Source organism: Alligator mississippiensis, chromosome 1, assembly GCF_030867095.1.
Source record: "Alligator mississippiensis isolate rAllMis1 chromosome 1, rAllMis1, whole genome shotgun sequence".
NCBI classification, from domain to species: Eukaryota; Metazoa; Chordata; order Crocodylia; family Alligatoridae; genus Alligator; species Alligator mississippiensis.
The window spans coordinates 36019442-36037092 of NC_081824.1; the positions used below are offsets into that span (position 1 = coordinate 36019442).

Consider the following 17651-nt stretch of genomic DNA (forward strand, 5'->3'; position numbering starts at 1 on the left):
AACCATTTTTTAATTCAGAGCACAAAAAATAAATAATGTTCTAAAAGCATGAAAAACACCTTTCATGTTCAGATAACAAGAACAATCAAACTGAAGTTTGGAAAGTTTTAAATTATTAATTATAAGCAGCCGTTCTTTGATAATAAGCATAAAAACCCCATCAAATAGGTGATTTTGAGCGAGTTAGAAAATAAGCATTTCTACAGTTTTTCAATTGCCTCTATAGTGTCATTATTGTGATGCTCTGATATAAACATGAAAAATACATTAAAACATCAGATTTTGGTTTCTGGAAGTTAAAAGTTGTTGTCAATGCTTTCACAGAAGTAATTTTCATGAGATAAGTGAATTTCATAACAGCTCTATGAAATGACACACATTTACTTGGCAACTGGTAAATGTTATAATTTTGAAAAACCTTAAAAACATATGCTTTTTGCATGATTTGGCAAACTGCAACAAAAAATAGTAAAAAGTCCCAAACAATTAGATAAGAAGAGAAGAACAAATATTTTATGAAGACCTTTGACTGACTTGGGTTTGTGCCTTACTGAATGTCAGTATTTTCTGGTGCTTTAGAATTACTTCAAGCACAAAGTCCTAAAATAGAAATTGTTAAAGGGCTGCTCCTGAAAATACAACTATGCTACTCACGTAAATTAGGATTACTTATTTACGTTTTTTATTAATTCAGTCCTAAATCCATCCATGAAATTTCAAATAAGATCATATTTACTTTTAAAAACATTGCAAATGACACCTGCTACATAAGAGACATGAGCAGTTGTTTCATTTTCTAAAATACACAACAGAATAAAAGGACAGATTGCCCAAAGCACAAAGACAAACAAAAAGATACAGACATTTATAACATTTCAGATTAACTGTTAAGAACTAAATAAGTGACATGAATTAGAGTGTGCATCACTTTAATTTGAACTTGGAAGATTTAGTATCTATAGGGGTAAGACCAACAGATCTACAAGAAACAATTCTTTAGTATATTTTAATTACTTTTCTCATTACTCAGAAAGAGGAATAATTGACATTATCCTACTGCTCCTAAATCTCCTGAATGAGTCTCCTCTGCTGCTAGAAGTGCTGGTTTTCTCTATCCTGCCTTCTTCCTTCTCCATTCAGCCTGACTACCCAGTAGGAGCAAAACATTTAAATTACATAGTTTCACTTGAAGAAGCAAAAATTCTTGAGGGTGAAATATTTTATTGGACCACTGCATGGCTAGGAGAGAGACCGACAAGCTTTTGGGTATCACTGTAATCTTCTCGGGGCCTCTGCCTGAGTTTCACTGTGGCAAAATACTGGAAGTGAGAGCAACAGAGGGTGTATCTACACGTGTACTTTAATGTGCAGTTGCCTATTTTACTGCACATTAAAGAGTTGCATAAAAAATGTGCTAATATGCTAACGCGCAGTAAAAATAGGCTACTGCGTATTAAGTGTCACTTAAAAAAAAGGCACTTTGAGTACTGCACAGTAGGGCACATTTATTTAGTACAGTAAAAGCTGTGTTAACTGGCATGGAAGGTGCCGGAATCTAAAAATTCTGGTTATCTGAGGCAGGGGTTTTCAACCTTTTTGAAAACCCCTGTGGAACAAGGGGGTAGTGGCAGCCACACGCAGAGCTGAGGCAGCACAGGGTGGTGGGTGGCAGCAGCTGCCACATGCGAGCTTCCCCCCACTCTGCATCCAGCCAGCCAGCCAGAAATTCCACTTAACCGGCATTCTGCTGCCTGGAATACTTTAACACAGCTTCTACTGTACTTCACATCAGAAGTACTATTCGTGTACTGCTCATTAGGAAAAGCACACTAATGAAAGTGTAGATTTGGCCAGAGAGAAGAATCCTGCATTTTGATGTGAAAGTAATAGGTGCCACAGAAGAGCTTAAGATAGGACAGACTTCCTTCACAATAGAATTCAACCAGAGAATATTTTTAAAACATTCTTAGAGGCAAGAAGGTATCAAGGTACAAGAAAGTAAACATTTCTATCATCTTGTGCCACAATCTCTAGACTCACTGCATGCCATCATAATTCTAGGTACAGCATGTGTTAACTGATGCTACATGATTTTTTCATTTTTTAATCTGCTCACTCACAGTATGGGTGATAACAGACATCACCTGCCATCTCATTTGTGTTCCCATAACATTTTTTATGGTGGCACAAATTGTGAGCAAATAGAAGCCTTTGTCACGCCATGTCAAAGGCGTAATAGGTGGCATGACAAATGGTGGTAACAGACTCTGCCATTTATTGCAGCAGACATCTATTTCTAGCCTACGTTATAGGTATCAGCTTCCTGGGGGAAAGGATAATTTTGGAGCTCCTCCATGCTGTTCTTTATTTAGTAGGCTCCTATATTTCAAAGATGTTAAAATGAAACTGTTCTTAGTTTCACTAATTTAATTCAGAATACTCCAACACAGCTGATAAAATTACTTCAGCTCCATACTCATGTAACCAAGAGCAGAATTTAACCATAAATTTTATTCAGAACCATTTATTCTGTCACAGCTGCTGAAAATACAAGTTGAGGTCCAATCTCTGCCTTTATTTGTCTGTATCAACTGGTAGAATTTGACTCTTAAGTTACTGGTATGGAGAAAGGAAGAAAATATAGCAAAAAATGCCTTTTGTTAATACAGGTTTCCCTCGCCAACCACTGGGGTTAGGTTCCTGAAAGTTCCCATGGTTGGCAAAACCATGGTTAGCAAGACCAAAGGCTTATGGGGAAAATGGCAAGTGGTGGTCTGATGCGTGGTCATGGAAAACCATAGTTACTCAAAACTGTATACCGTGGTAGCCAAAATGATATGTAAAATATAAGCATGGATACTCAAAACCATAGCTGGCAAAACCGTGGTTGGCAAAGGAAACCTGTATGTCTTTTGCAACAATCTGTCTATAGCCAAGCTATTTTACAATAGAAGATATATCACAAACAGCTAAGAGACCAGGAGACTCGATGCCCAAAATAAAATCAGAGGTTATTCTCATTAAAACAATCTGGATTTTGATGATTCAGAAGACCAAATTTACTGTAAACTTTTTCCTCTCGAAAAAGGTTGCTTTGTTTTTTCCACTACATTTTCACAAAAATATTTTTTCAAATAAATAGTTTAAAGAAAACAATATAATTCTCACTGTGGCCACATATAGGTGTTATGTTTCTAACAGGAGAACTGCCGCTCTCCTGATAGAAACCACAAGTGTATGGGTGGTCATGAAAAATGTAGGAAAAATGGCTCTTGAGAGAGAAAGTTCTTCATGTTACAGTGAGAAACATCTGTCCTACAAGACAGTTTCTCCTGCAGGAAAGTCTGCACTTTCCTGCTGCTTCACTCCTCCCAGGCAAGGGACAGACATTACACATAAACCGGTTTAAGTGATCAGAAACTGGTTTAAACCTGTAACAAAACAGACATTCAGTGCATATAAACCAGTTTAAAAATGGCCAACACTGGTTTGAGATAAACCTGACTGAATGTAGTAATCATAGATTTCATAGACATTAGGGCTGGAAGGGACCTCGGAAGATCACTGAGTCCAGCCCCCCGCCCGAAGGGCAGGAAGTCAGCTAGGGTCATAGGATCCCAACAAGATAAGCATCCAAATTTCTCTTGAAAGCGTTCAATGTAGGTGCTTGAACCACCTCTGGTAGCAGTCTATTCCAGACCTCGGGGGCTTGGACAGTGAAGAAATTCTTCCTTATATCCAGCCTAAAACGGTCTTGCAGGAGTTTATAACCATTCGACCTTGTCATCCCATGGGGCACTCTGGTGAACAGTCGTTCCCCCAGGTTCTGGTAAACAACGCTGAAAACCTTAAAGGTAGCCATCATATCACCCCTGAGCCTGTGCTTTTCTAGGCTAAAGAGTCCCATAGCTCTCAGCCTCTCATCATAAGGTCTGTTTTCCTGACCTCTGATCATGTGTGGCTCTTCTCTGCACTCTCTCAAGCTTTTCCACATCCTTTTTGAATTGCGGAGCCCAAAACTGGACTCAGTACTCCAGCTGATGCCTCACCAAGGCCGAGTACAATGGGAGAATGACGTCCCAGGATTTGCTTGAGAAGCATCTACAGATGCAAGCCAGCGTCTTGCTCACTTTACTAGCCGCAGCATTACATTGAAGGCTCATGTTCATCTTGTGGTCAATCATGATCTCCAAGTCCCTTTCATCCATAGCACTAGCCAGAGTAGTACTGCCAAGCCTATAAGGATGCTGCAGGTTTTTCCTCCCAAGGTGGAGAACCTTGCATTTTTCGATGTTAAACACCATCAGGTTCTCGTCCGCCCATTTCCTGAGCCTGTCAAGGTCAGCCTGGATAGCCCTCCTGTCCTCAGATGTAGATGCTTTATTCCAGAGTTTGGTATCATCAGCAAACTTGGCTAGTCCACTTCTGACTCCAATGTCCACATCATTAACGAAGATGTTGAACAATATAGGTCCAAGGACAGAGCCTTGGGGGACCCCACTGGTTACAGGGCACCATGACAATTGACTTCCATCAACCACCACCCTCTGGGTCCAACCATGGACCCAATTCCCCAGCCAGCGGATCGTGGTGGACCCAAGGCTGCAGTTAGCCAGTTTTGCTAAAAGGTGATCATGGGATAACAGATCGAAGGCTTTTTTGAAGTCAAGATATATGACATCAATCTCCTCTCCCTTGTCCAGGTGATAGGTCACCTGGTCATAAAAAGAAATAAGATTGGTCAAGGAAGACCTACCCGCAACAAACCCGTGTTGGCTATCCCTCAGAATGTTGCCGTCGGCCAGTCTGTTAAGAATGGCCTCTTTAATAATCCTTTCTAAGATCTTTCCTGGGATAGAGGTCAGGCTGATGGGCCTGTAGTTAGCTGGATCCACTTTCCTCCCTTTCTTGAAGATAGGCACCACCTTGGTCTTCTTCCAATCTTTGGGCACTTCACCAGAGTGCCAGGAGTTCTCAAAGATCCATGCCAGGGGCTGGGCTATGATGCTAGCCAGCTCCTTGAGTACCCTGGAGTGTAGATTGTAGGGGCCAGCTGACTTGAAGGTGTCCAGCCTCTCAAGGTGTTCCTTCACAAGGTCAGCATTGATGGAGGGCAGGGAATCTCCCTCACCCAGGCCACCCTGTCCCATAATGGGCATAGGCATCCCATGGGACTGATGAAAGACTGACGCAAAGTACCCATTTAACAAGTAGGCTTTTTCCTGGGCACCAGTCGTCAGTTGTCCCTTCTGGTTTAGCAGGGGTCCAATGTTGCCCTTGCTTTTCCTCCGGCTCCCCACATATCTAAAAAAGGACTTTTTATTGTCCTTGATACTTGTAGCTAGTTGGAGTTCTGTCATAGCCTTGGCTTTCCTGGTTCACTCCCTGCAGGACCGGACCAGTGCAGAATATTCCTCCTTGGAGGTGGATCCTGTCCTCCATCCTTTGTAGGGCTTTCTTTTTAGCCACAGGAGGTCCGCTAGTTCCCTGCAGAGCCAAGGAAGCTGCTGTGCCCTTTTGCTGCCTTTCTTCTGAGATGGAACAGCATTAGCTTGTGCATCGAGGAACACTCCCTTAAAGAGCAACCACTCTTCCTGAACTCCCCTCCCCTCAGGGTCATGGTCCTGGGGGAGAAGGGCCTGGCAGTAGGAGTCTGTCTCCTGCTCACAGTCCCTGATGGCACGCAGTCTCTGGACTGTGGCCTGGAGCTCCTCCAGCTGGCATGCCAGAGACCCCAAAAGAGAGCAGAACTCACAAGCGGAGGTGGCCATGCTCCCGGGCCCCAGAGCCTGAAAAAGCAACAGGCAGCCCCCGCAGCCAAGAGCCAGGGGCTCCGTCTGCGTGGAGTCCAAAACCATGGGCTCTGTCTGGGTGGAGGCCTCTGAAGAGCCAGGCAGAGCGCCACAGGCCCCGAGAGGAGCCTTGGGGTGTGACACATGTCCATCCATGTCATGCCGCTGATGGGCTGGCTATGGCTGGGACTGGCTTCTCTAGGGTGGGGCTGCACAGGCAGGGCTTTGGGCCCTCCCACTCACCCTCCTGCGCAAACTGCACTAACTCACACGCCAGGCAGACAAGCATGCCTGTTTGCGCAGCCTGTTCGTGTGGCTCCCTGGGGGGCTGGGTGACTTTTTTGGTGGACCGGGGGGGGGGGCGAGACCCTCCCCAGTGCACTCAGCCTTTTCCTCCCACTGCCTGGGGTTAACCCCCTCCCACCACGGGCCCCACTTACTACGGGCCTCCAGCTGTGCTGGGGGTCGGCAGGGTGCTCCATGGCTGCTGGGGGTCGCTGGAGGGCTTCGGGGAAGCAGGGGCACAGCAGGCTTTCATCCGCTCATCTCTTGACACTCCCAGAACCTGTCTGCCACTCCCAGAGCCATACTTAACTGATTTGGCTCAAACCGGTTTATGCAATGACTGTCCCAGACTCCTTCCTGGTTTAAGATGAACCAGACACCCCCAGCATCCCGGCATGCTCTCTGGGCTGGAAGGGGCTCTCTGCTCCAGCCTCAGGGCTGACCTCACCCCTCTGTTCTCTAGCCAGACCAGCGACTGGCACTAATAGAGACACCGATGGCCCCATTAAGGCAAGGTGGGCAGGGTGGGGGTCAATTCTTCCCTCCTTCCCCTCTTCCAGTACTGCAGCCATGGTCAGCCTGTCTGCTGGGAAGCAAAGAGGAAGGGGCTGCAGTGGAGGCCCCTGGATTTCATAGATTTCATAGACATTAGGGCTGGAAAGGACCTCGGAAGATCGAGTCCAGCCCCCTGCCCAAAGGGCAGGAAGTCAGCTAGGGTCATAGAATCCCAGCAAGATAAGCATCCAGTTTGCTCTTGAAGGTGTTCAATGTAGGCGCTTGAACCACCTCCGGTGGCAGGCTGTTCCAGACCTTGGGGGCTCGGACAGTAAAGAAATTCTTCCTTATGTCCAGCCTGAAACGGTCTTGTAGTAGTTTATGACCGTTCGACCTAGTCGTTATCCCTTGGGGCGCTCTGGTGAACAAACGTTCCCCCAGATACTGGGGGTCACCCTGATAAACTTATAGGTGGCCATCAGATCACCCCTGAGCCTGTGCTTTTCCAGGCTAAAGAGCCCCAGGGCTCTCAGCCTGTCATCGTAGGTTCTGCTTCCCTGTCCTCTGATCACGCACGTGGCTCTTCTCTGGACTCTCTCAAGCTTCTCCACATCCTTTTTGAATTGTGGAGCCCAAAACTGGACTCAGTACTCCAGCTGCAGCCTCACCAAGGCCGAGTACAAGGGGAGAATGACGTCCCGGGATTTGCTTGAGAAGCATCTATGGATGCAAGCCAGGTGGGGAGGTCAGGGTGCTCATGCCTGGCACAGGCACATCTCCAACCAGCGCTGCACAGGGGGAGGGAGTGGAGTCTGCCTTATCACCACAGCTCTGCTCCCTGAGCCTTAGACTGCAGCTCCAGCCCTGCAATGGAGCCAGCTGCTTCCCCCACTCCCTGCTATGCAGGTCCTGCACTCTGCCACAAGTGGAGGGAGCCCTGCCCCCTGCTTCCCCACAGAGTCCAGCAGAAGGCTTCTTGGCTGCAAGTGCAGAGCTGCAGGCACAGTGTGGAGCTGTGATAGAGGCAGCCAGCACTGTGTTGGGGGTGAGAAGGGCAGCCCCATGGAGCCTGCCCGGTTGCTTCTACCCCCACAGCTCCACAGCACACCTGCAGCTTCACAGCTTTTAAACTTTTTAAATGTCTGTCCCTAGCCCCAGGGACTGGAAAAACTGATAGTGTGCTCAGGAACATAAACTCACAACCTCAGAGACCGGCACAAATTAAATAGGCATTATACACATATTTAACAGTCCTACTGGAGAAATGGGCAACCCGTCTTACATGAGAAGTTACTAAACTAGGCTCTATGTGCTGTGTGTGATGAAAACCATACTATGATGATTCTAATTCAGAGCCAAGAAGCACCCCGAGGAGTATAGTGTGTTAGGGGGCTCTGAAATTCTGCTTCTGAGGTGATGGAGAGACTGAAACAGTTAAGAAAAGACTTTTTAAATATACCAGGCTATTCAGTTAGGCTAGAGAAAGACATTCAAAAAGCCTAAGCCTGAATTGATTCAATCTTTGCAGGTTAGTCTAACCTGGGTAGGCTGAACCAGTTTGTAACTGGAGAGATGTTCTGTCTGGACTGAGGAAATTCAGGTACATGCCTCCAATGGCTCTTGCTAGAAGCCGGGGGGTGCTAGAGCAGCCCTCCCTTCCCTTCCACTCTACTGAGCTGAGGGGGGCAGGGTGTGGCCAAGCCCCGGCAGGATGCTCTGATGAGGGAAGGGTGTAAACCCCCACCCTGCCTGCACCATCCCAGGCTTTTCCCTGCTGGTTGCTGAAGGGGCAGGAGTGTTGCCAGACCCCAGCCCCGGGCTAGAACTCTGAGGCCAGGGAGGAGTGTGCAGTGCATGCATCTGTTGATGATACGGAGCTTTTCAATCTCCCTCTCCCTGCTTCTTTATACTGTCTGCATCAAATTGACAGGCTAGCAAGCCAGCAGGGGGCTGATAACAGTGTTTATCACCTCATCAGCAAAACAACAGCCTCTCTCCATTAATCTCAAACTCTTATTGACCTCTTGATTAGCTCCAAAAAGCCCTAAGCGTTCACTGTTCTGCCTGCCTGTCCCAGTGAAATTGGAGATACACACACAGACACCTCTCGGCATTAGCTAGCATACCACAAGCCTAGGGTCCATGGGGCTAGGGTCTGTGCTGTGGGAGATAAGGGCGGGGGGGGGATCCCTTCTTATCCAGCAAGCAGCAATGGAGGGACAGTAAGGCAGGGGGAAGCCAGGCAGACCTTTGTACCTGCAGTCTCTGCCGGAGCTCCAGCCAGGGAGCAGAGGGGAGGAGCCAGCTCAGTTGTGGAACACAGAGCCTCGCCTAGCCCAGAGAGCATGTTGGGATGCTTGGGGAGTCTGATTTATCTTAAATCAGCAAGGAGTCTGGGACAGACATTGCATAAAATGGTTTGAGCCAAATCAGTTAAGTCTGATACTACATTCAACCAGGTTTATCTCAAACCAGTTTCAGCCATTTTCAAACTGGTTTATGTGTACTGAACATCTGTTCTGTTACAGATTTAAACCAGTTTCTGATCACTTAAACTGGTTTATGTGTAATCTCTGTCCCTAACCTTTGTCTGTGGACTGGACTCTAGAATTTGGTAAAAGTCAAGACAGTACACAGACATTCTGGAGATGGAAGTGTACAGGCACATGATTGTGTGTATGATTGTGCCTATAATCAGACTATGATGGCAGACACCATGGCTAAGTTCAAATGTTCAAGAAGTCCCTGGCAGAAGCACTCTATCACACTTTACTTAAAGCACTATAAGTTAATTAGGGAGCTCCAGCAGACCTCACAAGAGTGGCCCCTCTCCCAAGCCCTTCCAACTGGAGACTGTCTGCAGCAGCTGTGGGCCTCCTCCAGATTGCTGCATCTGGACATGGTGGGGGGGGAACCAGGCTGGGTCTGCACAGCAGGGGGGGTTCCTCCCCCCCACCCTCAGTTCCTAGCATTGCCAAAAGCTGAGCCAGGCAGCCTTGTGCTGTAGTGTTGGTTGGAGCTGTCAAGAAGCTGGGTCAGAAGGGAAGTGTGGGAGAGGTAGCCCCATGCTGCAAGCCCCCCCCCCAGATTCCTGGGTCAGGACTTGGGTGAGGGACCAGGCCAGGTCTGCACAGCAGGAAGGCTCTCTTCCCCCAACCCCAGCTGTAGCATGAGGCTTTTGGCCACACCAGGAACTGGAGGTGGAGTGGGATGGGAGCCCCCACTGCCATGCAGACCTGGCTCGGCCACCCTAAGTCCCAACCCAGCAATCTGGCAGAGGGCCACATGCTACAGAGGCTCTCTCCCCCACATCCCCCAATCTCATCCTCTTGATAGCTACAGCCAGAATCCAAACCCCTTTCCCCTGGGCTGGCAGCTGTGTACCACCAGGCCGAGAGGGCTGCGGAAGAAAGGGAGTCTCAGCTCTGTACGCCCGCAGCAGATCCAACCCCGCAATGCGCTGCAGCCTGTCAGGTAGGGCCCCTTTCCCCCAGCTGCAGCTGTACCAGGAACTCTGATGGGAGGGTGGAAAAGAAGCCCCCTTACTGCAGGGGTGCCAGCCCTACCCCACAAAGACTCAAGCCAGGAAGCTGGGGAGGGGCGGGGGGGGGGGCACCCAGCAGAGAGACTCCTTTTCCACACACCCCTGCCAGAGTTCCCAATGCAGCACCATACTGCAGCTTCTGGCTGCAGGATGCAGAAGAAGATCCCCCGCCTGGGCTGCAGTGTGCCACAGGGTCAGGGATGCTGTGGGTAGAGAGACCCCCTCCTCTTCCCCCAGCAGCCAGGCTGCAGTTCACATCTGGCTAAAGGGAGGAAGTGGGGCTGGGATCAGAGGCTGTCACTGACTTGGGTCAATGACAGCTGAAAAGGGAGGGGGGCGGCAAGGCCGGCCCAGCCTCAGGCAGAGTAAAAAAGCTCTGCCCGAGGCTAGAGTGCAACCTTGTGCAGTGCTGCCTGGGATGGCGGTGATCACACTCCAAGTTAACCCTCGATGAGATCTGGCACAGAAGTTAAATAAAGCCCTCTAACAGAAAGCACTTTAGTATAATAACCCATCCATCAAAAGCTAATGAGTACAATCCACCATTTTTAAAGCACTTTAAAAGCTATGAAGATCTGTTCAGTTACAGCTTTAAAGTGCTTCCTGGGCAATTAACACATGGTAGCTGTAACATCTGTATCTAGCCTATAATACTAAATACAGTGTCATCATTCATTCAAAACACTAAGTACTGCAAGTATGAAGAGTACAACCCATTTACAACATCAGGATTGAGGCTGAAGGACCTATCGGATGATTAAAAAATGAAACAGCAGTTGTGGTATTTTTGAATAGGGAAAAAATCATTTTCCAGTTTAAAGGGGGGAGCAATGGGAAAACACACCATCACAACCTAATTCATTCTCAGAGACTCCTTTTCCTTTCCTTCCTTGGATTTCCTTGTTTCTCCAGGCCAGTGCAGCTACTCATGCAACTAAGGAATGTCATATTGTCTCACATACAACACACAGTTTTTCCAAAAACCAGTTGCTGGAAATTGGAGTGTAATATATACAAGGAAATGTGATAAAAGCAGTTCTGCCACTTAATGACCAAGAGCAAAAGTAAAGTCTACACATGATCTACAAGAAGCAGAACAACGAGAAGACTCAGCTCCTTAGCTGCTACTACACAGTTATTTATTACAGGGAAAGATCTTTTCTTCATTTTGCCTTTCAAAAATAAGATGTGTATGTTATATGCTATCAAGTACAATAGTTACATATATGTTTGCAGGCATGAAACCAAAAATCATTACAGTATTTAGTACTTCTATCTACTCTCTCCTCTGATTTTTCCAGTCTTCACTTCTCATTTCTGTTTCACTTCCACCAAAGGTGGAGTGTGTGTGTGTGTGTGTGTAATACACACATACACACACATATATATATATAATATACAATATAAAACATGGGTTCAAATTTTTATTTTAACTTCCTGATGTATATCCTTAACCCTATGTTCATGGGTTATTTTTGTAACAGAAATGAGCAACCCTTATATTCAGACTAATGACTGCTTTCAAGCGCTAGTATTAATCAATGTCATCTGAAACAAATGCAGCTTCAAGTGCTAGCTGTACATCCTATCGAAAGAATACAAAAGGTGAAATAATTACTCTTTGTTTGCTAAAATCCAGAAAAAAATTTCTTCACTGACAATCTACTGATAATGAAGAATGGTGTTACAAAGAAGGAAAGCTACTACAAATAGCAAGTGTGCCACATCTTTGTACCTCAAAGGTAAACACAGGGAATCTTACATTTAGGATAACGAATTTAAGGCAAACTTCATCAGTATCGTTATTATTATTATTGTACATTACAAATTAAGTATTATTTTTATATGGTTTCAAATTACACGATAGAAACATCCAGCTAATTAATGATGAGATTTTTTTTACAGTAACTTCAAACGGCAGTGTTCAGAGATATTTACCACATCTATCATCTTCTTCAGAGGTTTTTTGGTGCCTATATGAAGATAACTGCAGAGGGGAAAAGGAAAAAGGAAAATCAGACAAACACATCCATCCATTTCTGTAGTTAGTTGATAATTTAATAAAATACTTTGAAAATACCTTGATGCCCACTTCACCTGTAGGATTCAATCTACATAAGGATATAACCTACATAAGGATCAGGTGTTACTACTAAGGGCTAGGTGTTGCTCCATTAAAATCTGGCCTTTAATTCTTTAATCTCAGTACTTTATCTATGCTGAGAGGATAATACTACCTTGTCTTTGATCCTGGCTGTCTCATGTATCTAAAGCAGACTTAAACCCAAAAAACATGGCCTGTCTCTTAATATATGTCTACATAATGCATAACACAATGGAACTTCCATCTCATTTGATGCTTCATCTAGGCACTACCGGAATATAAATAATACGCACATTCTGTGTTAATATACTTGGCTGATATTGTAAGTGTAAAAGGACACTCTCAGACTACTGTTTTCATCTTCCACGTGGGCTTGATTAGGAGTACCACCTCTGAATGCTAGAAGCTGACTGGGAGAGGAACAGGGAGGAGAAAATTCTGGATATTTAGCAAATTCACCTTCCTGCTCAGCATCTACTTTCTACCCCTAGGAGAGACAGAATAGTGATCTAGAAGGACCAATGGTCTAACCAAGGGGTCAGCAATGTATGGCCCATGGGCTACACCCATCCCACATGGATGCAGAGGGATTCAGCATTTCTGTCCTGCAGGCATCTGGATGTCAGTGAGAAGCAGCAGTGGTGGCAGTACAGCGGGGAGTACTGACTGCTGATGTGGCCAAGTGCGGCTCCAGCAACAGCAACACAGACCAGCTTAGAAGTGGCCCATGCATGGAGTTAAGCTCCACTAAATATACCCCATTGCCAACCTCTGGTTTAATCCAGTAACTCACAGTTCTTAATGCCTCACAGGCACTCTATTCAGCAGTTTACAGATCTGGACCCTAACTCTTTATTTTTTACACTAATAAAATACCACTAAATTGAAATTTTCTAAATTCCCTTTTTTGTTTGAAGACTTCTTTTTCTCTGTTTGAGGGCATTTTTGTTTGGTAAGGGTTTTAGTCTTGTTATAACTAAATCTTCTTCTCCTATGTCATGAACATTTTTGTCTTATTTTGAAGAACCAATATAATATGCATGCAACTTACTAAAGGTTTTGCAGCAGCAATTAACTAATACTATTTCTAGAACTTGTTGACTTCCATCAATAGTGAGTGGCTGTTTGGACTTGATAAGAAACAATATGCATTGATTGTTCATTAAAAAGTACTATGGACATTTCAGTTTCTTGTTCAAATTACAAGGAAAATAAACAGTGATGCTTTTGGTTATTCACCACAGGAACAACAACTAGTGAGCAACAAAGTTTTATTCAAGCACAAATATGGATGGCAATACAAAAAAAAGCAGCTCTTCTCTAAACATTTGTGCAAGCAAAAACATTTTCACGAATACATCTAAAAACAGCATAACAAAGGTATAACAAATGAGTATTATTGAACACTGCTTTGCAGCATTCAACCAGCCCCAGAAATACCCAGGAATAATCCAGTGCCTGCCTTTCCTGGTGTTCATTTTCCACATGCAACAAAAAGAAACAGACATGATCCTGGGCTGTTTAACTCTGAGTACAACTTTCTTCACAGCAGCAGTGAAACTGGTGAGAATCTTCTTACTCTTTTGGTCTTGAGGTCAAGCAGAAGGCAGGCCAGACTAAATTAAAGAGGCATAGCATAAGTTTTCTTAAGCAGAGGGCTTCCCCCATCAGAGGCTGTGAAGGCACATCTGATCTTCTTCTTGTGTCCTGTCACTATGTTCAAATTTGAATCCAATAGCAGGCACATACAACTGCTCAATCTATATCCTTAGCATGGTCCTTGCTGGTACATGGTTCATTTATATGTGGGGAGACCAGTAGGTATTCTAGTCTGAACTTTTCTTCCACATTTGCACGTGGTGTTTGTTAGAGTATCCCCACCGTTGCATGTTAACTTGATTCACACTAACCCGTACTCAGTGGCAATTCAAACTTCTTCATACTGGCCAATCAAACTGTAAGCCTGCAGACAGATGTTTGGCAGTTTTGATATTCATCCTAACTCCCTCCTGGGTCCTCTCTGTTCATGACTGCCACATTTTTATTCATGTGGCTGTCGGTGTTTCATCCAGTCGCTGTGTTGTAGAAAGGAAACTTGTGTGATTTTAGTCTACCGGGAGCCGCAACACAGCTATCATCTTATCTTCTTATCTTCAACCTGCCAGGCACCATTCTATTTCCCTTGCTACTGCTTTCCTGATGTCTGGAGAGGCAATTTGGGCAAGTAAGCAGAGACTCCTGATACTGGTTGGTTTAAGGGAGCCAGTAATGCACCTGCAACTTTTTGTTCAGCAGTGTCTAACTTCTTTTTGTGAGCTAATCCTTCCCAAACTCAGCAGGTATATGCAGCCGTCGAACAACAAAAGGCAAACACAGTAGTTCATAATACTGTTGGGTTGCTTCCCCATTAGGTGTGAATGAGCTTCTGTACTATATTGCTCCAGAATCTAACTTTGCACTTAATCTTTTCCATGCTTCCTTTATAGGACAGTGTGGACTCACATCACCCTTACACAGCCAGGATCCAGGCAGTAGGCAAGACCTGCTCCATTCCAGGGTAGTTTGAGCTGCTCTGCTTCCAAAAGCTTATACTGGAGAGGGACAACCTTGTGGGCAGACCTGTTGCAACTCAGCCTCGCATCCTGCACCCTCCTCTCCCCCCAGGGCCATACCTGTCCCTTTTCCCTGCCTGACCTCCTGCTCTGCTTCCTGCTCAGCAGCATACTCAAAGGAGGTGCAGTGGCATGGCTGTTTCCTCCTTTCCAACCATGCCAGAGACTGAGGACTCAGAAGGTAAGCAACACCCCCTGCCTTCCAGGCTTTGATCGAGCCATGTCCCCTCTCTTCTTATTCCCCGCTCTCCTACTCATGGGTGGGACAGCAGGGCAGCACAGCAGGGAAGAGGAGCTCCTGCCTGCTGAAGCTGGGCTGCAAAGGGACTATGTTCAGCCCAGCACTGTGGCAGCAGGCAGGCATGTACGTTTCCACTCCCTGCTTGCTCCCCACAGGTATTTCCTGCTAATCTGGAAGCAAGCATGGAGAGGGTGAACTTGCCTCCTGTCCACTGCCACCACCATTTTCCTGCCCCTGTTCTGCTCATGTCCCCGTGTAGTTTCACTGGGCAGTGTCCACTGGCTCCTTGGATTTGTTTGAGGGCCAGTGGGCACTGGCCAGTGCACTCTGCTCCTGTCCCCCCTTGGGGCACTCATTTTGAACCTTTTACGTTCACTCCCATCCCTGTTTTGTCTTATTTGTCCCAAGTGATCAGTGATATGCCCTTAGTGGCCCCCTCATCACCAGGGGCTGAGAGCTCTACATGGTGGCCTACCTTTGGGAATAGCACATCAAAAGGCCTGTCCACTGCAGGGTCATTTTCCTGCCCCTGGTCCACTCATGTCTTTGGGTAGAGTTTCACTGGGCGGCCTCCACCGGCTCCTTGGACTCATTCAAGGGCCAGCAGGCACTGGCCAGCATGCTGCTCGCTGCGCCCCCTCGGAGCGCTCGTTTGGACCCTTGCACCATCACTCCCGCCCATGCTTTCTTTGACCCCGGATTCAGCTGGCGCCTGCCCAACAGCCCCTGCTAATAATGGGGCAGGGGCTCACCACCACTCAGCAGGCAATAAGCTTATGTTGTTGGGGGGGGGAATTTTTTTGTATTCCAAGTTGAATTAGCCAAATCAGTTCCAAATCCTCTTGACTGAGCAAAACTCAATTGTTCAAACACCAGATGTGCTGCTATAACCAGCAAATATCCTCCTCCCCAGGCTTTTCAGTCAGATGCCGGCAATGGATTTGGAAGTATCCTATGTGCAGGCCCAAGCCCAGAGGCTTGGGGTTCAGATGCCCCCATGTCTCACTTGTCCTTAGCCAACGGCCACAGAAGCAAGCTAGGGAGCAGTCCCCCATTTCCATAAAGCAGGCGTGTAGCGCGAGATCCTCCCACTGGCCACTGGGAGGCTAATTATAAGACTCCTAGGGTGGCAGTGCATTACCATAAGCATTGGTCGTGGAGAAGTGGGGCTGGAAGGGGCCTCCACAGCCCCACACCAGAGGCAGCATGGCCCCTACCCAGAGCAGACAGGCCTGGGGACTGCACCACCCCCACACAGCCCAGGGCGAGTGGGAAGGAGCTCATCTCCCCCCAGGACAGCGCCTGGCAGGCAGGAAGGGAGGGATGGAAGGGCAAGGGCAAGGGCAGGGTGGAAGTAGGGTTGCCAACTTGCTTGAATCTGTTCCTGGAGATTTCAGCACGCCACATACCGATGTTAATTACGGTGCATAGAATTTAGGTCAGGAAGGCAAATGCGCCTTCCTATTAGTTTAAAATCCCACTGGACTATGGCATACAGCAGCCTCAACACTGAATACCGATTTGAATGGAGACCCTCTCCTGCCTCTCCCGGCCAGGTGCCTGGCAGAAGCCTCCCGGAGGGCGCCAAACCCGGCCGGGCCGGGCCGGGCCGGGAGTGCGGGAGGGGAGAGGAGCGGGGAGGCTGCAGCCCCGCACTCACTCGAGCTTCTTGAAGCGCTCGGGGCCGGCGGCCACGTAGCAGGCGCCGGGCTGCAGCTCGTCGAGGCGGTGCACGAGGCGGCCGCTGCGCGGCGTGTAGAGGGCGCGGACGCCGAAGGGCGGCGCCACCGCCTCGTCCAGCTGCAGCAGCAGCGCGTCCAGCGTGGGCACGCGGCGGCGGTGCAGCACCACGCGGTGCGCCGGGTAGTGCGGGTCGCCGTTGCGGTACACCAGCACCGTGCGGGCCGGCACCACGTCCGCCAAGCTGTCGCGCAGGCGCGGGGCCGGGCCGGGCGCCATGGCTGCTCGCTGCTGCCCTCCCTTCCTGGTGGGGCCGCCGCGCCGGGGGGTCCCCGGCCCCGCGTGACGTGACTGCGGGGATTGTGACCCCCGGCGCCGCGGGCCCGCACCGCCTGGTCTCCGCGGCAACCGCGCGGCCCTGCCCCGCGCCGGGGCTGAAGCACGGCCAGCTCCGTGACTCGGGCCTCTCCCTGCCCCGGCTGCCTCCTCCAGGCTGCCCCGTCCTCCTGCCTCCTTATAAAAGACAATACATGACATGCTAGTGCTGGCTTCGCACTCGGGAGGTGTGGGACCGCAGGGACATCCGAATTGGGGCGGGGCAGCTGCACCCTGCTTTGATTCCTGGTTCACCTAAAGTTTAAAACCAACTGTCTGGAAGTAGCAGCTGCATTTCTATTCAGGCAGTAGCGAGAGAATCAGTTGCCTTCATAGCAGCTAAGCAGTTAATGACAGATGTTAACAATGCTCTCTCCTTTTTATGGTCTTGATGTTCCACTAATCAAGATACCCTTTTTTCTGTATTTCTGCTGTCTGTTGGCTACTCCAGGTAATGCAGCTCCTATTTAACAGTGTTGCAGACTGTTTTTAACTCGAGCGAAAAACATTAACTGAGGTGAAC

At 47.7% G+C, this 17651-nt stretch overlaps 1 protein-coding gene across 2 annotated transcripts in view; it reads right to left on the reverse strand.

The window, feature by feature from the left end:
- Positions 1-17215, reverse strand: part of DCDC2C (doublecortin domain containing 2C) — a 110847-nt gene extending 93632 nt beyond the window's left edge. For both annotated transcript variants that reach the window (XM_059729860.1, XM_059729855.1), the window contains exons 1-2: positions 16734-17215; positions 12055-12103 (exon numbers count right to left, since the gene is read on the reverse strand). In XM_059729860.1, coding sequence (XP_059585843.1) covers positions 12055-12103; positions 16734-17032 — 348 coding nt within the window. In that variant the 5' untranslated portion in view covers positions 17033-17215. The remainder of the gene's footprint in view (positions 1-12054; positions 12104-16733) is intronic.
- Between the last annotated feature and the right edge of the window lie 436 nt (positions 17216-17651).